Source organism: Gigantopelta aegis, chromosome 1 (genome assembly GCF_016097555.1).
Source record: "Gigantopelta aegis isolate Gae_Host chromosome 1, Gae_host_genome, whole genome shotgun sequence".
Classification (NCBI taxonomy): domain Eukaryota; kingdom Metazoa; phylum Mollusca; class Gastropoda; order Neomphalida; family Peltospiridae; genus Gigantopelta; species Gigantopelta aegis.
This window is the reverse complement of record NC_054699.1, coordinates 19,572,076-19,599,157: the sequence shown is the minus strand read 5'-3', so window position 1 is coordinate 19,599,157 and position 27,082 is coordinate 19,572,076. Positions and strand designations below refer to the sequence as shown.

At 36.5% G+C, this 27,082-nt stretch overlaps 2 protein-coding genes across 2 annotated transcripts in view; one reads left to right on the top strand and one right to left on the bottom strand.

Moving 5' to 3' along the window:
- Positions 1 to 871: 871 nt before the first annotated feature.
- Positions 872 to 13,622, bottom strand: LOC121391976 (putative uncharacterized protein CXorf58). Its single transcript, XM_041523426.1, has 10 exons — positions 13,471 to 13,622; positions 12,765 to 13,153; positions 12,092 to 12,191; positions 10,042 to 10,136; positions 8,566 to 8,677; positions 8,056 to 8,187; positions 6,387 to 6,462; positions 5,227 to 5,380; positions 3,780 to 3,924; positions 872 to 1,994 (listed from the first exon to the last, which is right to left on the bottom strand). The coding sequence occupies exons 2-10, from the start codon at positions 13,112 to 13,114 to the stop codon at positions 1,809 to 1,811; spliced, it is 1,350 nt and encodes a 449-aa protein (XP_041379360.1). The 5' UTR covers positions 13,115 to 13,153; positions 13,471 to 13,622; the 3' UTR covers positions 872 to 1,808.
- A 256-nt stretch (positions 13,623 to 13,878) lies between these two features.
- The window catches only part of LOC121370250 (intraflagellar transport protein 80 homolog), a 55,022-nt gene continuing 41,818 nt past the window's right edge, over positions 13,879 to 27,082 (top strand). Inside the window, exons 1-7 of the mRNA XM_041495415.1 lie at positions 13,879 to 14,003; positions 17,790 to 18,017; positions 20,508 to 20,618; positions 21,567 to 21,635; positions 22,475 to 22,584; positions 23,459 to 23,548; positions 24,051 to 24,188. Of these exons, the coding sequence (XP_041351349.1) occupies positions 13,967 to 14,003; positions 17,790 to 18,017; positions 20,508 to 20,618; positions 21,567 to 21,635; positions 22,475 to 22,584; positions 23,459 to 23,548; positions 24,051 to 24,188 (783 nt within the window). The 5' untranslated portion in view covers positions 13,879 to 13,966. The remainder of the gene's footprint in view (positions 14,004 to 17,789; positions 18,018 to 20,507; positions 20,619 to 21,566; positions 21,636 to 22,474; positions 22,585 to 23,458; positions 23,549 to 24,050; positions 24,189 to 27,082) is intronic.

Here is a 27,082-nt window from a genome sequence, read left to right as displayed (position 1 = left end):
TTGCAATATTTGTTGTTGAGTGGAGGATTTTTGTATAAAGACTGAAAGACAAATAAAATCAGCCCTAAATATAATATCTCTAAATTCAACAATTTAATTAAGCACATCATCACTAAAACTAATAGTATCTCTGAATGATGTCCTTAAAATTAATAATGTCAAGGATTTAAGCCATGATGGTTTTTGGGTGGATATCTTTGGCAAATTTTAACTTTTCATTTTCCTTCCTTTTTTTATAACTTCTCATTTGGAAATTTTTGTTAGAATGATAATTCTGAATAATAATAAAAAAGAATTATTGGTATAGAAAAATTATCTTTCTTCAATAATAATTATGCATACAAGAAAAAGTAAATTTGACTTCTTTTTTGTTTTTACCAATATATGTTCTTCAAGATAAATTAAGTGGGATTAAAGGTGACAAAGGGACGTCAATTTGATCTGCAAAAGAATAAAGAAAACAAAAAGAAGAAAAGACACTTGGGTAGATAGTATCTCCATTGATATTTGTTTCCACATTACATTTATGTAATTAATACAAACATTACTATGCTCATTGTGAATTAAATCTGATCCACAATATCAAGTGTTTCCCATTTCTTTCAGTTTATATTCTGACAACTTCCTTCCATGAAATAACTTCCAAACACTCATGCATGTTTTATATAGTTCAAAACCAGTGTTCTGTTAAAGGCATATTGTCACAGACCACTGACCTATTTAATGGTGTAACAAAGTATTACCTTAACAAAATTAATTTGATTTGTCCCTAAATGTACTTTATTCAACCATATTTTTAACCACCATACTCCATTTATTAGTGACATTTCGTAAAAAAAAAAAATTAATTATGGCAATGGTCCATAATTCAAAAACTAAAATTGTCGAGAGGGATGACATGGATTTCACTCCATCATGGTTCAGTTACGGTGATGTGATAGCTAGATTTGGTTTCTAATAATTAATGTAATTTTTACTTATCCATTTTTAGAGAAATCTGAACCTTAAATCTGTGAGAGTATGCCTTTAAGTTGGTCTCACTATCACATACTATAGTCTGATGTTCACACATTAAAGAAACCGTCCATCCATTGTTGCCACTGTAACATGTTTCCCCGACTAGAAGAGCCCTTTTAATGACTAAAAGTATATATTATATACAATTTTTTGTTTAGAGTATCAGTGTCTGTATAAACAAAGTGCTTCTTGCCACACTAATGCTTGCTGTTGCTCAAACAAGATTTTTTATTTCACAATAATATTGTATGGATGAAAAATACACATGCAGACCTCTGGAAAAAAAAGTGACAACCATCATTTCGTTTGGGCAAGTAAAATTTGCACATTAAATTGAAGACATTTATGTGCTCATGATGGGCAAGGCGAAAATGAAATGAGTTTTTGTTTTTGTATAACCCTCAAGAGTAGACTGAAGATTGAGCTATTACAAACATTAAGCCGACTAGATATACAATGTAAATACAGACTTCAATATTCCCAAGACGAAAACGTATTGAATAATATATGTAAACAGTTTAGTCATAAAAAAGGATTCTGTTGGTCTTAAAAGCTTGTAACAAGGGCAGCAAACTCTTCAACGTGTGTTTCTCTCTCTACGCGAGTACAGTACTGCAACATGGACATCACTGGCGATGCCTGGAAGTAGAGTTGAACTAGATACCCAATGTCACTCAAAACAGACATCAATATTCCCAACTAGAAAACGTATTGAATACGTAAACATTTTAGTCATATAAAAAACTCTTCAACAAGTGTGTTTCTCCCTCTCTGTGTATGCGCATGCAGTGTCATGACGTGGATATGACTGGCCGTGGTGTTGCGACGATGTCATCGTTGAAGGACAGCTCCTGTGTCCACTCGTACAGCTTGCTTCCCTCCTGCTCCAGGTATTCGTCGGGGTCAGCTTCGTACCTGTCTTCGTTCTGAGCGCTGGCCGAAAAAACATTCCCAGAGTCCCCTTCACGCTCCACATCCTGAAATTGTAGATCAAACTGAACTATTTTAAAGCTGCACTAACTCTTCTCAATCCTAGACATCTCAACACCAAAAAGGTCCTAGTAACAAGCTACTCTCAGCAAAACTAAGTTCCAAAACATATCTAGCTCCCCAGTTCCAATTTGGCAGACCGACCAAAAATGCACCAAATTTCCTTCATTCAAATTGTGCACCTTTTCCCCTTAGGCATTAATCCTACTGGACATTCAAAAATTCCACAGCACCAAAACCAACCAATCCTGGTCGGGCTGCTGGTGCTCTCTTGTACCTACCTGTGCAGGGGGTCCCTTCTCCCACCCACCCCAACCCTTTCCTGTCCTGCTCTGAATGTGCATGTTAATCCCTATACCATACCATTCTCAACCCACCCAATTAATCATGGCAGTCGGCAATGGTATGGTGTTTTCAATGTTCTTCAGCAGTTATTTTGCCATGGAACTTTCAATTTTCTATGTCACTTTTCTTAATTAAATATTTATTTTTGTCAATTTCTAGAATAGATCATCAACTTTATTTGATTTTTAAAAATATAATTCCTTTAAATGTTATTTACAAGTTAGGTCACATTCAAATACAATTTTGGTGACACTACGCGCGTACATACTCCATGTCACTTTTTATAGTTAATTATTTATTTCGGTAAATTTTTAGTATATTTTATTGAAATTGATACCTCACATTAGCAGAGTGATACTGCTACATGGTATATTTTTTGTAAAAAAACTAAATTAACTACAGATCCAGCTGACCAATATTATTATATCTCCATCTCCCCAACTAAAATGATATTAGACAAATTAAACAATGGCTTTGCAGGGCACTTCTTAGTTTAGGAAAGGGGTGTGCGCACCCAGTACCAACCCCTTGGATTCGTACCTGATACTTCAAATTTATTATACAATTTTATAGTAGGATGGGGAAGAGTATACCCGGCTTTAAAACAATAGTTTTGTCTTAATTTTGTGTAAACGAAAAACGGGAAAGCAACCCTGCCAATTAAGGAAATGGCAAAAAATATACCATAGAACAAAAGATTTATCCACAGCATTTTCCATGGCAGTTATGTAGTTAATGTGAAAGAGAGAAGTTAATTTTTCAGTAGGCATTTTGTAGCTGACATTAAGATACGAACCTAATACCCACACCATGCTTAAAACCTAATAGCTTAACAACTTTATTTTTCATTTCATTGCAACTTATTTTCGTGCTTATATCCAATTAAGGTTCAATCACACTGTCCTGGGCACACACCTCAGGTATCTGGGCTGTCTGTCCTGGACAGAGGGTTAGTGGTTAATGAGAGAGAAGAGGGTGTAGTGTTCTTACACCTACCCATTGAGTCATTAAAACTCGCTCTGGGTGGGAACCGGTACCAGGCTGCAAACCTAGTACTTACCAGCCTTATGTCGTAACCATGTCACCACCGAAGCCGGTCACATGGACATTTCATTTGATTTCAACTTATTTTCGTGTTTATATCCAATTAAGGTTCAATCATGCTGTCCTGGGCACACACCTCAGCTATTAGAACTGTCTGTCCAGGACAGACGTTAGTTTGTTAGTGGTTAGTGGGGGAAAAAAGAGGGTGTAGTGTTCTTACACCTACTCAATAAGTCATTAAAATAAGCTGTGGATGGGAGCCGGTACCGGGCTGCGAACTCAGTACCTACCAGCCTTATGTCTGATGGCTTAACCACATCACCACCGAGGCCGGTTACAACTTTATATCATTGAACAGCACAGATCGAAGTTCAAATTCGTACCTTGTCCAGGCCGTACATTTTCCTCATTTTCGACGCTCGCAGTCTCGCCTTGCGCGACCGTCTGCTACTGGACAACTCACTGTTGTTAATATTTAAACCCGACTCCCTCACTCTGCCTGGTGTGGGTGCCGGCACAGGAGGTATTCTGAAAAAGGAATGAATGATATATATACATACATCATTGCGAACATACATTATATAAGCATTTATTTTCACTCCAAAATTGAGAACATTTCCGTCTCATTTTTTTGCTATGTGACCGCATCTGGTCTTTGAAAATATGGCCTTTGATCTATGTTAGCTTAATTTTAGAAAAACTATGGATGTGTTGTAACTGAATCTCCTGAGGGACTGGTCTTTGAGAATATGGTCTATGATCTATACTTGCCTCAATGCAGAAATACTACAGATGTGTTGTAAATTAATCTACCAAGTGACTGGTCTTTGAGTATATGGCCTATAAATCTATACTTGCCTCACTGCAGAAAAACTGTGGATGTGTTGTAAGTGAACTTCCCGAGTGACTGGTCTTTGAGAATATGGCTTCTGATCTATGTTAGCTTAACTTTAGAAATACTGTGGATGTGTTTAACTGAATCTCCTGAGGGACTGGTCTTTGAGAATATGGCCTATAAATCTATACTTGCCTCAATGCAGAAAAACTGTGGATGTGTTGTAATTCAATTTCCCCAAGTGACTGGCCTTTGAGAATATGGTCTATGATCTATGTTAGCTTAATTTTAGAAATACTATGGATCTGTTTAACTGAATCTCCTGAGGGACTGGTCCTTGAGAATGTGGCCTATCAATCTATACTTACCTCACTGCAGAAATACTACAGATGTGTTATAACTGAATCTACTGAGTGACTGGTCTTTGAGTATACGGCCTATAAATCTATACTTGCCTCACTGCAGAAATACTGCAGATGTGTTGTAATTGAATCTACTGAGAGACTGGTCTTTGAGTATACGGCCTATAAATCTATACTTGCCTCACTGCAGAAATACTGCAGATGTGTTGTAACTGAATCTACTGAGTGACTGGTCTTTGAGTATACGGCCTATAAATCTATACTTGCCTCACTGCAGAAATACTGTGGATGTGTAGTAATTGAATTTCCCAGAGTGACTGGTCTTTTAGAATATGGCCTATGATCTATGTTAGCTTAATTTTATGGCCTATGATCTATATTTGCCTCAGAAGGAAGGAAATGTTTTATTTAATGATGCACTCAACACATTTTATTTATGGTTATATGGCGTCAGACATATTATTAAGGACCACACAGATATATAGAGAAGAAACCTGCTGTTGCCACTTCATGGGCTACTCTTTTCAATTAGCAGCAAGGGATCTTTATATGCACCATCCCACAGACAGGATAGCACATACCATGGCCTTTGATACACCAGTCGTGATGCACTGGCTAGAACGAGATACTTGCCTTGGTGCAGAAATACTGCGGATGTGTTGTAACTGAATCTCCTGAGTGACCGGCCTTGTCACAAGCAGTGGAATTTCATCTTTCAGTCTCGGGGTCATCACGTTGTTGTAGGCGTAATCAACGATGTCGTAAAATATCGTCCGACGAGACAGATCTGTGAAAATAAAGATATGTTTATAAAAACAATTGCCATGGCGAATACATCGCATTATAACACTGCTTACATTTATTTAACTGAATCCATTACAGCATTGGCTTATTTATTTTTCAAACACTCCTGTTAATGGCCTCTGCCAAAAATAACCCTGAGAAACCTACATTTGAAAACAATCCACAAAATAGTTGGAACAATTCATTTTGACAACAGGTAAACATAACCAGTTCTGGTTGTCTGCCCTTGATTTCATAATACAGTGAAACCTCTCGAACCGGACACTCACAGGACCAAGTAAAAAAAAGTCTGGTTTTAAGGAGTATCCAGTTTAGAGAGGTTCTATTCTGGACTGATATTTAAATAGGGATAGTGACAACTGTACCTATAAGCAGCCAACATTAGTTGATGAATTATAAATTGTATACCAGGTCATCAAAACGTTTTACCTTCCAAAAGGAAGAAGAAGGAAATGTTTTATTTAATAACACACTCGACACATTTTATTTACGATTTTATGGCGTCGGACATATGGTTAAGGACCACACATATATATAGAGAGGAAACCTGCTGTCACCACTTCATGGGCTATACTTCGATTAGAAGCAAGGGATTGTTAATATGCACCATCCCACAGACAGGATAGCACATACCACAGCCTTTGTTATACCAGTTGTGGAGCACTGGTTGGAACGAGCCTTCCAATAGGAGGCAGCCCTTAAAATTCATAACAGCAATCAGCAGTGCTGCTTCAAACAGCTGTTTAATATGTAACGGCAGTCAAAAAGACGATTTGACATTTGAGAGCTGGGAAAATGCCATTCTGATATGAACATAGACAGTTTTAAACACCTTTGTAATAAAGAGAGGATATTTCATGTATTACAAAACAAAGGTTGATATCTCACCAAGTGAAGTCTGCAGTCTTATCACACAAGTCACACTCATATTTCTTGTTACTTCGCCGACTGTTATACAATAACATTATGTAATTTATTAGACTGCTCACCATCTAATGTCAGCTTCCTCCAGTAGTTCTCTCTACCACCCATGTATGCTGGAGTCTCATCCAGATTGGACAGGTACTGAAACAAAAAAAAATTAAAATATTTTAAATGCATAAATTAAAGATAATGCAAGGATATATTAATGCATGGATAGATGGATGGATGGATGGATGAATGATGGGCAAGTGGATGGATGGGTGGGTATGCGTGTGGATGGATGACTGCGTGGGTGGGTGGATGGAAGGATGAATGGGTGGGTGAATGGAGAATGGGTGTATGGAAGGATGGGTGGATGAATGTGTAGATGAGTGGATGAATGTATGGATGGATAGGAAAATGGATGGATGGATGGATGGATGGATGAATGGATGGATGAATGGGTAGTTGGATGTGTAGTTGGATGGGTGGGTGAAAGGGTAGTTGGATAGATGGATAATAGGAGAGTGGATGGATAGATGGATGGATTAGTTTCAATGGATGGGTGGATGAATGAATGAATGAATGGATGGATGGATAAATGGATGGATGGATGGATGGATGGATAGATGGGTGGGTGAATGGGTAGTTGGATGGGTGGGTGAATGGGTAGTTGGATAGATAGATAATGGGAGAATGGATGGATAGACGAATGGATTGGTTTCAATGGATGGGTTGATGGATGGATGAATGAATGGATGGATGGGTGGATGAATGGGTAGTTGGATATATGAATAATGGGAGAGTGGATAGATAGATGGATGGATTGGTTTCAATGGATGGGTGGATGAATGGATGGATGGATGGATGGGTAGTTGGATGGGTGGGTGAATGGGTAGTTGGGTAGTTGGATATATGGATAATGGGAGAGTGGATGGATAGATGGATGGATTGGTTTCAATGGATGGGTGGATGAATGAATGAATGAATGCATGGATCGATGGATGGATGGGTGGGTGGGTGAGTGGGTGAATGGGTGAATGGGTAGTTGGATGGGTGGGTGAATGGGTAGTTGGATGGGTGGGTGAATGGGTAGTTGGATAGATAGATAATGGGAGAGTGGATGGATAGACGAATGGATCAGTTTCAATGGATGGGTTGATGGATGGATGGGTTGATGGATGGATGGGTTGATGGATGGATGAATGAATGGATGGATGGGTGGATCAATGGGTACTTGGATGCATGGGTGAATAGGTAGTTAGATATATGGATAACGGGAGAGTGGATGGATAGATGGATAACGGGAGAGTGGATGGATAGATGGATGGATTGGTTTCAATGGATGGGTGGATGAATGAATGGATGGATGGATGGATGGGTGGGTGGGTGGGTGAATGGGTAGTTGGATGGGTGGGTGAATGGGTAGTTGGATATATGGATAATGGGAGAGTGCATGGATTGGTTTCAATGGAATGGGTGGATGGATGGATGGATACATGGATAGATGGATGGATGGACAGGAGATAAAGGGTGATAGGAAACAGAAATGTAGATGGACTGATGCACACACATACAGACACAGAGAGAGAAATATGCAGTGGGTGAGACAGACAGCCGGCAAGAAGGTGCACTGATTGGTTGGTTAGTTAGGATTAGTTACTAATCCTTGACTAAAAAACATAAAAAGAACCACTATCAGATTGTAAGGTATTAATTTTGTGTAAAGGAAATATAGAAATGTCAATGACTTACCAGCATGTAATCTTTGAGGGTCGTGACATCGACTTCATCTGCAACGGGACACTGTTTCTGACGAAGAGCATCCTGTAGCATTTGTTCGTAGAAAAGACGATTTCCCATCAACCTTAGCGAGTCTTCTGCTGCCTGTATGTATAAATAGGATTATAGAAACAAGAGATAAATCGTGTTTAGTGAGGCAGTAATTGAGGTTGGCTTGTGCAGAGTTTTGAGAAAAAAATTTAAAATATATTTTTTAAAAACATTCTACAACTATTTATTTCATGACAGCATGAAGGATGGGGCCCAATCACATTTTAGAGCTGGAACATATGAATTTGTTACTTCAGCATTTTAAAAAAGTTTTTGCCTACAGCAATTTTGAGCCTGTCCAACAGCAATTTTAAAACAGTAACCTTTAGAATAAATGTCAAAACCTAAATAATCTCTTTGACCAACAACAATAATTTTTATCCAGCAGCATTAACAGAGTCCAAAGGGCATAAAGTACATGAACAAACTCACGTCGGAAGCTGGTTTGATCATCTTTCTGCCACTGAGGTATTTCAAGCCTTTGCCGTCTGTACTGTGGAAGATCTTGAAGTATATCAGGGGAGGGAACTCTGAACCTCCAAATCTGAAATGAGCAAAATGAATGAATGAATGAATGAATGAATGAATGAAAGAATATTTAATGACACTCCTGCACAAAAATACACATCGCCTATTGGGTATTAAAAAAAGTTTGAAAAAAAAAACTAAAATGTATTCTCCAACCAAAATAGATCCAAACCCGTCAACAAGGAAAAAAACTAGAAAGTTCAAAGTCATAACTAGAAACATTATCCAATACCACACTGAACAGTCTAATTATATTTTGACTGGCTGTTATTGAGAAGGTTTGAGGTCTCCATTTTAAAATGTACTTCAGTGATATCTCCAAGAGCTCTATAACTACTTCAACAGAAAATACTGCTCCATAAATCGCAAACAAAAACAGCAAAACAATGTGCCCCAAGACTCCCACATCAACAATAGTCCCAATCTAATTAAAATTAGCTCCACTGGTTAATTACTATTACCTGTGGATCTAACAGCACCCCGTTGGAGCTCATGTCCAGTTGACCTTTCATTCGACCAATCAAAACCTTACTTGCAAAATCATGCCAGACGAAAAAAACAAAACTGTGATGGTATAGCCATAAAATCGGTTTATACTAGTATATAATCCAGAGTTTATTACTGCACTTTTCTCCCTGTTTTTTAATGTTGAAATAGACCAACAAGTTTGCCTAAATAGTCTCGCCTGATATTTTTAGAATTTGTATGCTCCCGAATAACGCTATAAAAGGTGAAGTGTAATTGGTCGATATTTAAAATGTTATTTATAGATGAAATGTCACCTGGACATGGGAGTCCATGCAATGCTGTTAGATCTATTGGTAGACCAGCAACAGCTTCATGCATTTCCACTTAACTAAGTGTTCTGCAATTCCCGACATTAGAAAATGTATACATGGCTCGTCTTCTGAAACAATCAGTGCACTGTGACACTTCTCCCCTCTTTAACCTCTCACTTCAAAAACTTCTCTTTTTTTTCTTTTTTTTAAAAATATTATTAAATAGTCCGATCCTCTCTTCTTTCTCTTATTTAATTTTGGACTGTCCTTCAAAAATGCTCCAAATTATATAAATATTCGGCCGAGCAGTCAATTCTTTTTATTTTTGGCTTGTAACTTTTTTTTTTTTTTTTTTTTTTTATTCTATTAACTTTTTTACTAATTGCTATTTTCAAAATTCTGCCCATTTCCCCCCCCCCCCCCCCTCCATCCTGAGTCAGGCCACCGATCTTATCGGAGGTCGGACTCGGGATGGGCGTGTTCGAAACCCTAGTGGTATATGGGCATGTTAAACTAGTTATCACCATCACCATCAAAAACTGTTCCATGACCTTCTCACATTTCACAAATAGATTAATATATTAATATATTATATACTTACCTAAATCTGACTTTAATAGACAAGCATTTGTCGTCAAGAAATTTAGCTTCCCTTGGACACACTTTACGCAGTATTCCAAGTGACAAGGAACTCTCCTGCATAAAACAATCAAACATCCGTAAAAGTAGGAAACACTGACTTACAATCAAGGACTCAGAAACTAAAGATACAAACATTTATTTTTTACCTCAACAATAAATATGTTATCAATTTTACATTAAAAAAAGAAGGTTGTTTTGTTAGGGACACCACTGGAGCACATTGATTTATTAATCATCGGCTACTGGATGTCACACATTTGGTAATTTCGACATATAATCTTAGAGAAGAAACCTGCTACATTTTTCCATTAGTAGCAAGGGATCTTTTATAAGTACCATCCCACAGCCTTTGATATACCAGTCGTGGTACACTGGCTGGAACAAGAAATAGCCCAAAACTGACTGCACATCCAGTGAGCGCTTTACCACTGGGTTACGTCCCGCCCCCAATTTTACATCAATGCATATTATGAACAGACCTGTCAACCCTCCCAGATTCCGCGGGAGTCTCCCGGTATTTGATCAAATCTCCTTTCACCTGTGCGGGAGGACAATTTCTCCTTTTAAATGACATTTTTGTAAGCATAAAAAAAAATCGATCCTCTTTTGTCAAAATAACATAAGGGTAGTAACTGCCTTTTTTTCTCATTCGGAAAATGTCGACTACTTTCGGTTTCTGAAAATGTAACAAACCGAATTGTCCCGACTGTTTAACCTTTGCCGAAGTGAGAATTGTGGGATAGCCTATTTATATTGTTCAAAAAGCACATGGAGTTTATGAAATGACGTGTTATTATAATGTTTGTTATCATCGTAATAACTACGAAGCGTGTTACCGCTGTGTATTGACACTCAGTGTTGCCATATATAAAACTATCCAATTTAGTTCAAATAACACCTCTGAATTGTAAAATGTCTTCCCACTGGATTACATAATGCAACTATGATGAATCTGAACTGCCAGACTCCCGAGTTGACAACGATACACACGATCGTGACGATGCATGTTAAAATCACATGTCACAGCAAGACAACGAAAAGACTAATTAACTGTATAAACATACTTGTGTCAGTTAATTTTGTATGTTTGTGCAGTAAAATGTTGGTTATAAGGGTACACTTCCAGAAATTATTTTTGTACAATTAAAAAATGTTGTGTTTGACATTGACATAAAGTTACTCACGGAAAAGGGTATAATTCTGGTATATTTCACACGATGTCCGTAATGAGGTTTTACTTATGATTAATGAAAATACAGTGTTTATTGCATCATTATAATGATTTTAAATAAGTACCAAACACCGTTCCTCATTATAGTAAAAATTGAATATTAATTTATACAATTTATATAAACTTGTCTTTGGTAGCCTACTTAGGTACACTAACCACAAATAATCATGTAACGCAACCTGTAAGGCTGTAAGTGTAATACCGTAAATGTACTAATTAATTTTTTAATTTCTTGTTCATGTTCTTAACATTTTGGGATAACATTTTTTTTTTTTTTTTAAATATGTATTAAATCATAATAATATTTAAACTTAATTTTTTTGTGTTTTTTTTTAATGCCAAGATCTAAGGTTAACAAGTATATATGACATTATATAGTATTCATATAACTTATTGTAATACTGGTTTTTTTAAATCTTACGATTTTGGGTTAAATTGTGTGAATTTAAAAAATCTCCTGCTTTTTGATAAAATCTCCTGCTTTTTCAACACACACCTCCTGCTTTCTCTGACTAAAGGTTGACAGGTCTGACTATGAATACTGATTTTAGCTACAGTCATTTTTAAAAAAGATCCTTAGACATCAATGGATTATTAATATAAAACATCTGTTCTAATAAATTTAACAGTGGATTTTTCAGTAAAGAACCTGGACAGGATCAGTGTTTGGGTGATTCTAAAATCCAGAATTTTGAAGAAAAAAAATGGATGTTTATCATCTCTGTGTAACGATCTTTAATTACATCTCGACTGACATTTAAGAGATCCAGTAACTTACCGCTGCACAGACCGCGTGTTTGAAGAGACAAAACATCCGTCTGTCCCGGTACGCAATCCAAGTCCGCTCAATGACAGACGCTGCCACCTGTCTCATCAGTCTGAAATATCACTCATTTATTAAAACTGCAATCTTGATTATATTTTTAGAAACTGTACTCTTCTTTTTGTTAATCTATCCTTTAAAGTTAAAGGCATACATAAAAATGTTGATTTTGTAAGAAATACTTTCGTTTGATTAAACATTTACACAATTAAATTGTGTAGCGGTTCTCTGAGACTTGCGTAGTGAATTGAGATACAATACTGAACAAAATGTTCTCTGTGTCATGTTCTAACTTCGTGGAGAGACAAAAGATTAAAAAAATTAATTGAGCAAGTTATATATCTTTATGAGTTGGTCTGATAATAAAAAACCCCAATATATATGTTAACAGAGGCAGATCTAGGGAGCCACAGGGGCCTGCCCCCCCCCCCCCCCCACTAAATTGTGCGACAGTTATAATTTTATTATATATTAATTAAAAAAAAAATTATAATCCCCTCCAAACATCCCCCAAAGTTCCCATGGCATTTCGCCTCATGTCATTTGGGGGCTCTCCATAATGGATTTTCTGGATCTAGCACTGGTTAAAGTTCTCTAGCATCAAAAATCATTCTCAAACATTACTTACTCTCTCTGATTCCGTAGCCCATGCCTCAAGCTTCGTGTTGGCGATGGCGACAATGTTTTCTGACTCTGGCGACTGGCAGGTGGTGGCTGCGGTTGACTGAGATCATGTCTGTCCAGTGATGCAGAGAACCTGTCTGGGGTCATGTGACCCAAGTTATGAATGTATAGATCTGAAAGTCGGTCGGGAGAATGGCCATCATGTCGATCTGAGCTCGCTGATGGGAGTTTGACATTAATTGACTGCCGACTGGTATGGCTGTCTCTGCTGACCTCATGTTCAGTTCTACTAGCATCCTCAGCTGTTGATTCACGATGACCCGACCCATTTTTCCGGGGGTCGACACCTTCCATTCTTTAAACTTAAAGGGATTTTATATCAACAGGTATTATCTGAAACAATTAACATTAACATTAACAATAAATCATTTTTAATATTAATTTTGAACTTACATGTTTCATGAATACAGCATGATTAAATATTTACGATTCTAAACGTAATATCTTAAAATTATATTTAATTTTCTTGAATGACAAACTTGTTACGGCAATGTAAATCAAATACTCAACTTTTTAAAGTGCACATTCAAATATAAAATTTTATTTTACAGAGACAAAAGTAGTTATTTATGTTTTAAAAAAACCAAAACAATTCCGAACTTAGGGGACTGGTGAAAACGGATTGCATGATGATATAAAACGTATGGTACCTTGTCACACTCGGACGTCGCCAAATAATACAATACTTGTGGATGAGAGGTTTTCGTTACACAGTATATAAACATGAAAGTGTAGTATTTGAAATGTAACTTCGTTTAATCAATAAAACTAAATAAAATGTACGAAATGGTCTCCATCATAAACAAACTGTTACTTCCGGACACTTTGGAGAGTATTACGTATACATGTATCTCATATAACACACAATGTTTGCCTAACCAATTAGTTTCTAAGAAATTATATTCTACATTTGCATGCATATATGTTTATAGAGGCAGTATGTATTATACATATGCTGCATTATTAATTTATTATTAAACTATAACTATTATTTGAAAATATTTGTTTTAAAGATATGTAGAAAATAGTATTCTTTTGTATATCCGGTGCATGCGCAAGTGACACATACCTCAATACATCTGACAGCATCTTAGAAGTTTACAAAACTGAAGTTGTCAAATAGTTGATTTTCTCCATACCAGTATAATGCGGTTGAAGGTTACTTTGCAGAAAGAACCTAAACATATCCTTTTTTTCTAATTAGCAAATTGATTTTCATAATGAATTTGCTTCACTTAGTGGTGTGATGATTGACTATTTTGTGTTGAAATGGAAAACTATTTCTTTACTCAAGTTGTAACACTAACAATGTTATACATATATGTATCATTGTATGTTTATCATAAGATCTGTATATGCATCTTCTATTTTTTTTTGGTCAAAAGTTTGGGTAAGACTTCCGAATGTTCCAGCATTCAGTTCATTCAGGTTTAGGGTTAGGGTTAGTGATAGTACATGTACCATTGACGTCCCAAACTGTGTTCACCTAACGACAAAAACATGAATACAATATTTACGGAAATACTATTCTACATTTTTTAGTTACGATACATGAAACAAAATAGATTGCAATCAATTAACTTAAAAAATCAACAACGTGGACGTAAAACAAATCCATTCTCAGTGTTTCTGCCAGAAAGAAAATTTTGGATATGACGCTATGGAATTCAATGCAGTCACAGTCAACAGGGAGTATTGGGGGGGGGGGGCCTCTCCCAGAAAGAAAATGGGTTAAGTTTAGGGTTAGGGTAAAGAAAAGCATACAGTAATGATAAGAATAATTAATTTTGTCAAAAGATTAACTTAAAAAAATTAAATCTGTCAAAAATTTACCCTCTGGCAGAAACCCTGAAAAATTTCTAGTAAATAAAATTGAAACACCCTCTGGTAAACAGGAAAGAATGCGACATTTCTAACATGCGTTTACATAAAGTATTGTACTGCACATGTGTGGTTCGTAATTTTCCATTTATAAGGCCATTACCTGAAAAAAATAAAGTTTAACTATGCAGTTGACAAACAGTTTGTTTAAAAAAAAAAATTAAAGGAAAAATTCAATTTGTCAAGCGTTCTGGTCCGGTTCGCGTTTTACCAACACCCATCGCTAACACTTGATGTCAATACCGATAGGCATTACGTTCATACCAGTGAATTTTTTAATGAAATGATTCTTAGTAAACACAATTTATACACTCGAAATGATTTACAGTTGTTAGGAATGGATTATGAATACTATTTACTACAGTAGAGGCACAAAAATGTAGCATACCTTTTGCGGATCTAATATAATAATTTAAAACAATTTCTAACAACGGGTCTTAAAAATCATACAGATTAAATGCTTTGGCCTTACTGATCTGGCACATGTGAGGTCATGTGACATGCACCGAATGTTAATTCATCTTCCTCAGTTTTCCTCACGTGGACCCGATATCGGTAATTTTAAGGAATAAACACATCCTTAGTAAAATTAATGGTTTTAGAGGTTTGTACAGTTTTGTATTTCAATACTTACTTGTTTGAACTTGATAGTTAATGAAAATGTTCTAGGATTATGGAGAAAAACATCACAAATGAACGACAAGCAGACAATAACAAGTCAGATGTTAATTGCGCGAACCGTGCACAAGAAAACAAAGTGAACGGAGTTGGAAGCAAAACACAGTTGGGGACGTTGACGATATTAGCATACATGCTGGTACATTCGGAAGTCTTTCCAAAGTTTGTTTTATAATTTAATTTAAAATGTACAGGGCTAGCTCTGCCACTCGCCAAATTCACCAATTGCGAATTTTAGGAACAACTGGCGAATTTTATTTGAATTTGGCGAAAAAATTTCATGTAATAAATGGTATTTTGTTGGAATTAACTGGGGTTTGGATTTTTTAAAGATAATTTGGTAAAATGTTTTGCTGACCCAGGGCTAGCCCTGATGTAACACGTTTAATTTTTGTCTCACTTTTGGTCTTCCTATTTTTGGAACAGGATTGCGTAAACTTACATTTACATTAACTATAGTTGCATCTGTGTATGCAGGCCTGGGCTTAAGAAAATTTACCATAACCTATAAACAGCTAGGTTACATAAAACTAGAACACCATAGCCTATAGGTTATGATAGGGTAATTTATGATAATAATAAAAATGACTGTCAAAATGAGGAAGCTTCTGTATCATTATTGTTACATTGGTCTGTCATTTAGCTGAGTAAATCATGGACAGTCATTTTGCATAACTGATCCAAGTAACGATTTCAAAATTATAGAAAAAGAATAAAGATATTTGAAAGTGATTCCCAGATGTAGGATAACATTGTTTAGTAGGTCTTTTATTTCTATATTCCTCTTGCAAAACTGCATCACTAGCTGATAAACATAGTTTCATTTCTATAAATTTATGTGGTGTAAATATTATTTAGCACCCAAGATGTAATTGTAATGAAGAACATGGCAGCTGCCATTGTTTTTGTAAGCAGTGATGACCCTATTTTAATCTATTCTTATGTAGGGGCGAGGTGTAGCCCATTGGTACAGCGCGGTCGGTTTGGGATTGATCCCCGTCGGTGGGCCCATTGTGCTATTTCTCGGTCCCGCCAGTGCACCATGACTGGTACATCAAAGGCTGTGGTATATGCTATCCTGTCTTTGAGATGGTGCATGTAAGAGATCCCTTGCTGCTAATCGAAAAGAGTAGCCCATGAAGTGGTGACAGCAGGTTTCCTCTATCAATATCTTTGTGGTCCTTAATCATATGTCTGACGCCATATAACCATAAATAAAATGTGTTGAGTGCGTTGTTAAATAAAGCATTTCTTTTCTATTTTTATGAAAAGTAAAAAAGTTTGTTTTATTTAACGACGCGCTAGAGCACATTGATTTTTTATCTTATCATCGGCTATTGGACGTCAAACATATGGTCATTCTGACACTGTTTTTTAGAGGAAACCCGCTGTCGCCACATAGGCTACTTTTTTACGACAGGCAGCAAGGGATCTTTTATTTGCGCTTCCCACAGGCAGGATAGCACAAACCATGGCCTTTGTTGAACCAGTTATGGATCACTGGTCGGTGCAAGTGGTTTACACCTACCCATTGAGCCTTGCGGAGCACTCACTCTGGGTTTGGAGTCGGTATCTCAATTAAAAATCCCATGCCTCGACTGGGATCCGAACCCAGTACCTACCAGCCTGTAGACCGATGGCCTGCCACGACGCCACCGAGGCCGGTCTATTTTTATGAATTACAGACTAAAGAAATGACACTAGAGTAAAATTCATCTATCGATCATGATAATTAATTTTAAAATTGATTGCAGATACAATTTTTTTTTAAACAAAGATGTTGAAAATTTTATTATTTTATTTTATTTTTTATAAATAGGGCACTGTTAACAAAATTAATCACACATTTTATATTAATGGGGTTTTTTTTTTAAATAAAAATTTACTAGTTATCAATTATTATTTTTTAATATGCATTGAGATGAATATCTACATGTATGGACATTGTTCAGGAGTGTCCTGGAATTTATGCAGGGAGGAGTGGGGGTCGAGACTGGTGAGCGAGGTTGTGGGGGGTGGGGTGGTGGTGTCGAGTATTGTTTCCATGAAAAAACCCCAAAAAATTCTTGAGCAGGGGTGTGGTTTGATCCCTGAAACACCCCCTCCCCCCTGCACATGCACCGGTTGTTAAGAGGCACCTGTTATCACCTACTATGATCCCCATATCCCAGCAGAAACTTTGACACCTATAGTTCACCCCACAGGGAATCTTTAGTTTTTTTCATACTGTGAAATTTACCACACGTTATTTATTTCTGAGCCGATTATTTTCAAAATTGCACACAAAAATAGTATATTTTTGTTATTTCCAAAACACTTTTACTTTCTTCTTACATCAAACCAATCAAAAAAATTGTGGGATGACGAGAACGACTATAGATTATCATTTGTTTTCCTTAACGGTTTCCACATTCTGAACTGGTCAGCTGTGTGGGTTGGACGTCCCCGGATGAGCTGTACTCTGCGGCTGACGATCACGAGATTCTGCGATGGAACCTCCTCGGTTCGACCGAAACCTCGAAGGTGATGACACTGCCCAAAGACTGCTTCCCAACAGGGATGCACTGGCTTCCTAAAGTAGCTGCGGGTGGAACCAAGAAAGGCGGTTCCGATCTGTTTGTTCTCACCTCTACAGATGGTAACTTTGAAACTTTGTTGTATTAAGCTTATTCAGGCCTTGACCGTAACTTTTTTCAGTGGTAGCCAGTTGTAAAATCTGGTAGTCCTCAGTAAAAGTTGGTAGCCCATAATTTAAATAATGTTTTTTTAAAAATCATTTAATTTTAATTAAAACATTTTGTTTTAGGGTGTTTTTGTTTTAAATCATGAGTAGTAAACTGTGAAATATACACTTATGAAAACTACATTTATAGCAATTTACATTACTGAAAGAATATTTAATGATGCTCCAGCACCAAAAATACATCAGCTGTTGGGTGTTAAATCAAACGTACAAAAAACATCTAGTAGTCTGGCGGACTACCAGGTTTAGACATTTGGTATCCCTGGTGATAAACTGGTAGCCGAAATACTCCGGTCTACCGCTAAGGTCAAGCCCTGCTATTGTTTTTTTTTTTTTAAATCATATCAGCAGGGCTTCTAGAATTGTTAACAAAATCCACTAGCCATGGGATCAGTGATTTAAAACATTTACTAGCACTGATTAAACATTCACTGGTCCTACGTTAAGTAAATACAGTTTTACTAATAGGAATAATCGGATATGTCACCTAAAAGAGATATAACTTAATAACCTTTGGATTGGGGGGGGGGGGGGGGGGGAACCAGGATATTCATATTTACTAAATAGATTTAAATGCTGATTTGACAACTTTTTTTTCACTACGCATCGTGCATGGTGATAGTAGTTATTTACTAGCCCAATGTTAAATATCACTAGTCATTGGAGTGGGGCTACCATAATCTAGAACAGTAGCACCTAATCAACAGGACAGGCCACATCTACAGAGAAGAATGTAGAAGTTTTAATTTTAAATTTTACTTGTTCTGTAGGCAAGTATCACCTCATCAACAGGACTGGCCACGTCTGCAGAGAAGAATTTAGAAGTTTTAATTTTAAATTTTACTTGTTCTGTAGGCAAGTATCACCTCATCAACAGGACTGGCCACGTCTACAGAGAAGAATGTAGAAGTTTTAATTTTAAATTTTACTTGTTCTGTAGGCAAGTATCACCTCATCAACAGGACAGGCCACGTCTACAGAGAAGAATGTAGAAGTTTTAGTTTTAAATTTTACTTGTTCTGTAGGCAAGTATCACCTCATCAACAGGACAGGCCACGTCTACAGAGAAGAATGTAGAAGTTTTAATTTTAAATTATACGTGTTCTGTAGGCAAGTATCACCTCATCAACAGGACTGGCCACGTCTACAGAGAAGAATTTAGAAGTTTTAATTTTAAATTTTACTTGTTCTGTAGGCAAGTATCACCTCATCAACAGGACTGGCCACGTCTGCAGAGAAGAATTTAGAAGTTTTAATTTTAAATTTTACTTGTTCTGTAGGCAAGTATCACCTCATCAACAGGACTGGCCACGTCTGCAGAGAAGAATTTAGAAGTTTTAATTTTAAATTTTACTTGTTCTGTAGGCAAGTATCACCTCATCAACAGGACTGGCCACGTCTACAGAGAAGAATTTAGAAGTTTTAATTTTAAATTTTACTTGTTCTGTAGGCAAGTATCACCTCATCAACAGGACTGGCCACGTCTACAGAGAAGAATTTAGAAGTTTTAATTTTAAATTTTACTTGTTCTGTAGGCAAGTATCACCTCATCAACAGGACTGGCCACGTCTACAGAGAAGAATTTAGAAGTTTTAATTTTAAATTTTACTTGTTCTGTTGGCAAGTATCACCTCATCAACAGGACTGGCCACGTCTACAGAGAAGAATTTAGAAGTTTTAATTTTAAATTTTACTTGTTCTGTAGGCAAGTATCACCTCATCAACAGGACTGGCCACGTCTACAGAGAAGAATTTAGAAGTTTTAATTTTAATTTTTACTTGTTCTGTAGGCAAGTATCACCTCATCAACAGGACTGGCCACGTCTACAGAGAAGAATGTAGAAGTTTTAATTTTAATTTTTACTTGTTCTGTAGGCAAGTATCACCTCATCAACAGGACTGGCCACGTCTACAGAGAAGAATGTAGAAGTTTTAATTTTAAATTTTACTTGTTCTGTAGGCAAGTATCACCTCATCAACAGGACTGGCCACGTCTACAGAGAAGAATGTAGAAGTTTTAATTTTAAATTTTACTTGTTCTGTAGGCAAGTATCACCTCATCAACAGGACTGGCCACGTCTACAGAGAAGAATTTAGAAGTTTTAATTTTAAATTTTACTTGTTCTGTAGGCAAGTATCACCTCATCAACAGGACTGGCCACGTCTACAGAGAAGAATGTAGAAGTTTTAATTTTAAATTTTACTTGTTCTGTAGGCAAGTATCACCTCATCAACAGAACTGGCCACGTCTGCAGAGAAGAATTTAGAAGTTTTAATTTTAAATTTTACTTGTTCTGTAGGCAAGTATCACCTCATCAACAGGACTGGCCACGTCTACAGAGAAGAATGTAGAAGTTTTAATTTTAAATTTTACTTGTTCTGTAGGCAAGTATCAACTCATCAACAGGACTGGCCGTGTAGAGAAGAATGTAGAAGCTCACAAAGGAGCTGTACTATGTGGAAGGTGGAACTCCGACGGCACGGCACTCGTTACTGGTAAGGGGAAAATCGAGTTAAAGGTTAACGTTATAATAAACAGACCTTGGTTTTTAAGGTGTGCAGGTGTGATCGCGCTCGTACAGCGCACATAATTTCAATCTGACGAGTGTGAAAAACAGTGCACATTACACTTGACAAACGGCAGACGTAAAATAGTTTTTTATATTTATTTCCACTATTTACAAAAATCATCAGTTTTTAATGCTCATTTAGTTGATAGAAAGGTCCTTTTATTAAAACAATAAAAATTAAGAACATGACAGTGGCTTCCATGCAGTCGTTAAAATTGGTATTTCTCTTTGTTGAACAAATCGGGGAAATACTGGTTTAATAGATAATTTTGTAGATGTACCAGTCAAAATCCAATCAGAATTACACTGCTTATTTTATTTATTTTGGAGAATGCAATTTTTCACTTGCCTTAGCATATTGAGGTGTGCGATTTTCCACTCATCTGGATTTTTCAAAAACCAAGGACTGTAATAAAGCAAAGTTAAAACCAAACAAAGAATGTTTTTGCCAAATTGCAGTCGTATATCAAGAGATAATATGTACATTTTTATTTCTGATAAAGGCTATGTGGTCACTTTTTAAATATCAGTACAGAACAGAACTTCTCAAACTCCCATCTTTTCTTTGGTCCTGTGTGTGTCTGATTTAGACGGGATTCACTGTGTTATTTCAGGCGTCGAGAATGGTCGTTCAGGTTACCAGGAGGTTACCACATGTAAGAAAAGTCGAGAACGTTGTTTTGTTCTCGAAGTTCACGTGCACTGATACAATTTCAGAACAGCCGCATACTAGTAACAGGAATTCAATTCTAACTTTCATATAGTTGTGGAAACCTATAGGTTACCAGACTATATTTTGTGGTAACCTGTAAATGGGTTACAAGATACAATGCTTATTTCGATGCCTGTTATTTTATTATGTTCTTTTCTTCAGGTGGTGAAGATGGACAAGTCAAAGTCTGGTCACGTAGTGGAATGCTTCGGTCCACTCTTACACAGAACAGTAAGTTCTCTCACTCCATAGGCCACAGGAAATATTTTTGTTTTAAAATTTAAATTAGAGATAGTTTCGATCAGTTTGAAAACTGATTGGCAACTATAGTCCACTCCTCCTACAAAAATGTAAATGATTTTAGTTTGGTTTCACATAACAAAAGTATAAGTGTTTTGGAAATAAAAATTAAAAAACTATTTTTGTGTGCAATTTACAAATCAATCTGCTCAGAAATAAATAACTTGTAGTAAATTCTATAGTTTGAAAAAAGACGTTCCCTGTGGGAAGTACTATAGTATTTAACATTTTAGAATTGTGTGGCAATTTCTGACATTAGTAATTTTCCAATGTCCGATTATAATCAATTGTTTTTATACCTATAAATGTGGGTGGGTTTTGTTTTGTAAATCCAGATTGTTTTGCACATCTGTTTACACAAAATATGGAATTTGACAGATGTCAATTATTCATCTTACGCTTATTGGTATTTTACTAATTTTTCAGCACAAGTGTTAATTTAGCAGGGCAATAGAAGTAATGTGCTCCCCATTGGTGGTCACACTGGAATATTTCTCATTTCCAGTGAGTGCTCTACAACTGGTTTAACAAAGGCTTTGGTATGTAATATCCTGTCTGTGGGATGCTGCATATAAAAGATCCCTTGCTGCTAATCAGAAAGAGTAGCCCATTGTGTGGCTGCAGCAGCTTTCTGGTCTAATTATTGGTATGGTCCTTAACCATGTGTCTAATGCAATATAACAGTGATTAAAATGTGTTGTTAAATAAAACATTCCTTCCTTCCTTTGTTATTAGCATTATTTTAATTGCCTTTGTTTTTAATCTTTCAGGCTTGCCAGTGTACACAGTGTGTTGGGGTTCAGATAGCGAACACGTACTCTTCAGCAATGGCAGACAGTTGGTCATAAAGTCATTACAAGCTAATGCTAAGCCAACCATGGTAAAGAGAATTTCTTCTGTATTACACATAATTATTAATTGTTGTTTTTGTGTGCAAATAAAGATTTGAAAGAGAGAGAGGGTGCGTAAGGAAAGGATGGAGGGGGGAAATGAGAGAGGGGGTGAAGGGATGATTTGGCGAGGAATAGAGGGAGAATGTGGCATCAACAATAACCAAAATTGCAAGTAGAAGGAAATGTCATTCATGTTAATAGGTATCTTATTGTAGTGTAAGGTTTATGCAGCATTCGTTGTATAAGGTCCATTGGCAGGGTTTCTGCCAGAGGATAAAATGAGTATGGCACCATACCCAAATGTTTTTACAGATTGTTTTTATTAAGTTAACCTTTTGACAAAATTAATTACTCTATCATTACTGTATGATTTTCTCAACCCTAACCCTAAACATAACTCATTTTCTTTCTACAGTTGTATTCAGTTCCATAGCGCCATACCCAAAAATGTCTTTCTGGCAGAAACACTGATTGGGCTATTTCTCGCTCCAGCCAATGCTCCCCAACTGATATATCAAAGTCCGTGGTATGTGTTATCCTGTCTGTGGGATGGTGCATATAAAAGATTCCTTGCTGCTAATCGAAAAGAGCAGTCTATGAAGTGGCGACAGAAGGTTTCCTCTCAATATCTGTGTGGTCCTTAACCATATGTCCGACGCCATATAACCGTAAATAAAATGTGTTGAGTTCATCGTTAAATAAAACATTTCCTTCCTTTATTGTATAGCAAGTTTTCTGTTCTAAAAGTATTCACCATGTAATATGTTTTGTGTACAAAAGTAGTGATTAACTTGTGCGAGACCTGTGCATAGAAAGTAAGGCAGTTCTTGTTATTGTACATGTTTTGTGTTTTTATTCCAGTGGAAGGCTCACGAAGGAATTATTCTGGTTATTGACTGGAACCCGGTGAACAATTTGATACTATCTGGAGGCGAGGACTGTAAATACAAGGTAGCTAGTTATTGTTGGTCTAAAAATCTTTACATCACCACCAACCTTGCAAAAATCCAATAGATGTTTGGTTTTCCAGCGCTCATCATCTTCATTGCCAAATTAACCAATTGCTTATTTCTAGCCAATGTGGCTACAACATTTCTGTTGTCTGTTCTATGGTCTCTGGCTAATGAAATATTCCTTAAATTAACCATATTTTAATAATTTTTGAGAAAATACTTTATCTGAACTAAATATTTGAAAATTGGCTGAATGATTGATTGATTCATTCGTTTATTCATCCATCCATCCATCACTCCATTGATTGTACAACTGAGTTTGTTTTTTAGATTTGGGACACGTGTGGCAGACTGATGTACAGTAGTGCTGCTCTCATTCGTTCATCCCTCCATCCATCCATCCATCCATCCCTCCATCCATCCTTCCTTCCATCCATCCATCCATCCATCCATCCATCCATCCTTTCCATTCATTGTACAACTGTGATTTTGTTTTTTAGATTTGGGACACGTATGGCAGACTGATGTACAGTAGTGCTGCCCACGATTACCCGATTACCTCAGCGGCGTGGACACCGGATGGGGAAATGTTCGCAGTCGGGTCTTTTAACACCCTCCGATTGTGTGACAGAAGTGGGGTATGCTCACATTACTGTGACTCATATCTGTGGTTTAAGTCCATCAGGCTAGATATGTGTTACGATGATTATGGCATTTAATTTTTTTTTTTATCCCACCGTCCACTTTCCTTTCTCTCATTTGGATTCCGTCTCATTTCTTCTCGATCTGGCAACTCCTCCTATCTTTCAACTTTTTTCATTGTCCACCTCCACATCCCAGTTCTTGTCTCTCCAACTGTCCTTGTCTCTTGCAGCTATCCGTGCTACACACCTACCATTCCACATCAGTTAGCTTTGGGAAGTGTTCAGTAGTTACTTCTGGCATTGTTAAGAGGCACTGGTAACCATCTACTATATACCCCTACTACCTACTGATTATGGGGTTTACTTACAGTATTTATGTCTAGGCTACATTTTTTATGCATTAAAATAAGTCAAGACTAGGCTAATCTAAATGCTTCATACCAATATTGACGTGGAATGTAGGCCAGTGGTAGAGCGCTTGCTTGATGCACTATCAGTCTGGAATCAATCTCTGTCTGGGCTTTTTCTCACTCCAGGCAGTACACCATGACTATATGCTATTCTGTTTGTGGGATGGTGCATATACAAGATCCCTTGCTACTAATGAAAAAATGTAGCAGTTTTCTCTCTAAGACTATATGTCAAAATTACCTAATTTTGGACATCCAGTAGCCCAGTGATTAATAAATAAACGTGCTCTAGTGGTGTTGTTAAACAAAACCCTTTTTTTCCATACCAGTATTAATTAGATATTGTTCCTCTATTCCCAAATGTCACTGATAATGTTTCAGACATTGTTTCTAATGTTTGAGGTAATGGGAAAAATGTAGTGGGTTTCAGAATTATCAATTGTTTGACACCAGTAGCCGATGGTTAATTAATCAATGTGCTCTAGTGGTGTCATCAGCCCTTAAAATATGCCATGTATGATAGGTCAGGACATGGATTGATTACGTCTTGGTGATCAAGGTTTTGTTCACATGTTGTTTAGCATGGTTTGTTCAGCCGATGTTTATTTAGGGTATGACATATTGTTTTAAAAGTCACTAGCCACAGGGCTAGTGGGTTTGTAAATTCCACTAGCCTACCAAAATAAAGCACTAGCCCAAATTTCTGATCAATTACAACAAACTTTATATACGGCTAAAAAACTATGTTTCAAGGAACTAACCCCTATAGTACCTAAAAAAAATGAGTACATGAGTAGAATTTTTTTTCTATTTTTAATTTTTTTTATTAGTATTAGTATTATTTATTGAAAATTTATCTCAACCTGTAGAGGTGAATGAAGTTTAAAAAATAAATTAATAATTTTTTTTAAAAACTGCATCTTCTACCCTATTTTGTGATGTTTGATCACAAACCATTGTCTCGTTTTTGCTTTTGCCCTCCCCCCCCCCCCCCATCCCCACCCACTCATCCATAGTGGGTAAATAATTTAACAAACTCGTCTCTCTAACCACTCCAAACAAAAGAATTAAATGAACAATGTAATACGATAATGCATGGTCTTTTGTAACTTTGTTCAGTGTAGTGAATTGTCACCAGGAACGGTGATGTCGGTTGCTCAAATAGCCTACAGGGCAATATATCCCATGTCAGACAAATATCAACAAATATATTGGCAAGATTTAACTTGACAAAAAAAAAGTATTATCTTGTACAGATGTGAAACGTTATCCAAACTGCTACACACATTAAACAGGTCAAGCCGGCTCTGTTATTGTGTTCCCTGATTGCCAACATCCCTATCGCAAGTAAGCGAGACATTAAATTAGAAGAAAATAGATAAATAAGACAAACACAGTAATTCGAAACATGACTTGGGTTGTATTTCAGTTATACTAGCTTGTTAATTAATTGGGACTGGCGATTCACACCTTTTTTTAAACCTTGTTTACATGTGCGAGATTTTACTACCACGTGACTTATACAACCAATCAAAACACGCGTTTTATTAGGGTTGTTTCCTATCCCTGATACTTGGAAGTGAAAAGAAAACAAAGTCTGTATTGTGTGTAATGCAGGGAATAATTTGTACAGAAAAAAAATGGTTAGCAGTTGCTGCTAATCATTTTGTGATTTGATTAGCACATTTGTAAATTTAATTAGCAGTTTCCACGTAGGCTCAAGCATGTAAGTTATGGACAGCACAATGAATCCCTTCAGAGCCCAAGAGATTTTGTGATCTACTGTATGTCTTCAGGATGTATTCTAAGCAATAAGATATACTGCGGAGTGTGAATAAATCATCATTTGATGTGTACCTTAATAAAATGATTTGTGTACCTTGATTGAAAGTTCCAGTGTTATCAGTTTTGATGTACATGCTAAGTATTAGAGGACGTATCCACTTCTCCCTTGGGTCAATTTCGTGAATCCACGTGTTTACTGTTGACAAATTAACAACCATTTTGATCCATGTTTTGCACAATTGACGTCAGCACAAAAGTTATTTTTAGAACACAGAAAGTCAACTACCGGTATTAATTCCGAGTTTTACCGAATACACGTGACATTGAAATTTCGATTGAATACTGAATGTGACATTCTAACATTGAATTATTCAAGCCAAACTTTGCCAATTGAAAGAGTGAAAAAAACACGATAGTAATTTTGCTACAACCGCGAAAACGATTAGATTATTTGGTTCGCAGTAACAGCGATCCATAGTGCGAAATTGGTTCGCTCGTGAGCTAGAATGACTAGCAAACTGCAATGTGAACCCCAACAAATTATTCCCTGTAATGTTGTAAATGACGATGTAGAAACTTCTTTTTACAGCATTTTGTAGAAATCTAGTTCAAGTTGAATATTAATACATACTTATTGATTTGTTGATATTATGCTATGACCAGTGTCAGAATAACATTTATCAAATGTACGTC

Coding starts and splice junctions, on each gene's coding strand:
- LOC121391976 (XM_041523426.1), bottom strand. CDS start 13,114: ATGGAAGGTGTCGACCCCCGGAAAAATGGGTCGGGTCATCGTGAATCA. Junction 12,192..12,764: donor GGGCTACGGAATCAGAGAGA/GTAAGTAATGTT, acceptor GTGATATTTCAG/ACTGATGAGACAGGTGGCAG. Junction 3,925..5,226: donor CGCAGTATTTCTGCACCAAG/GCAAGTATCTCG, acceptor TTCCTTTTTCAG/AATACCTCCTGTGCCGGCAC.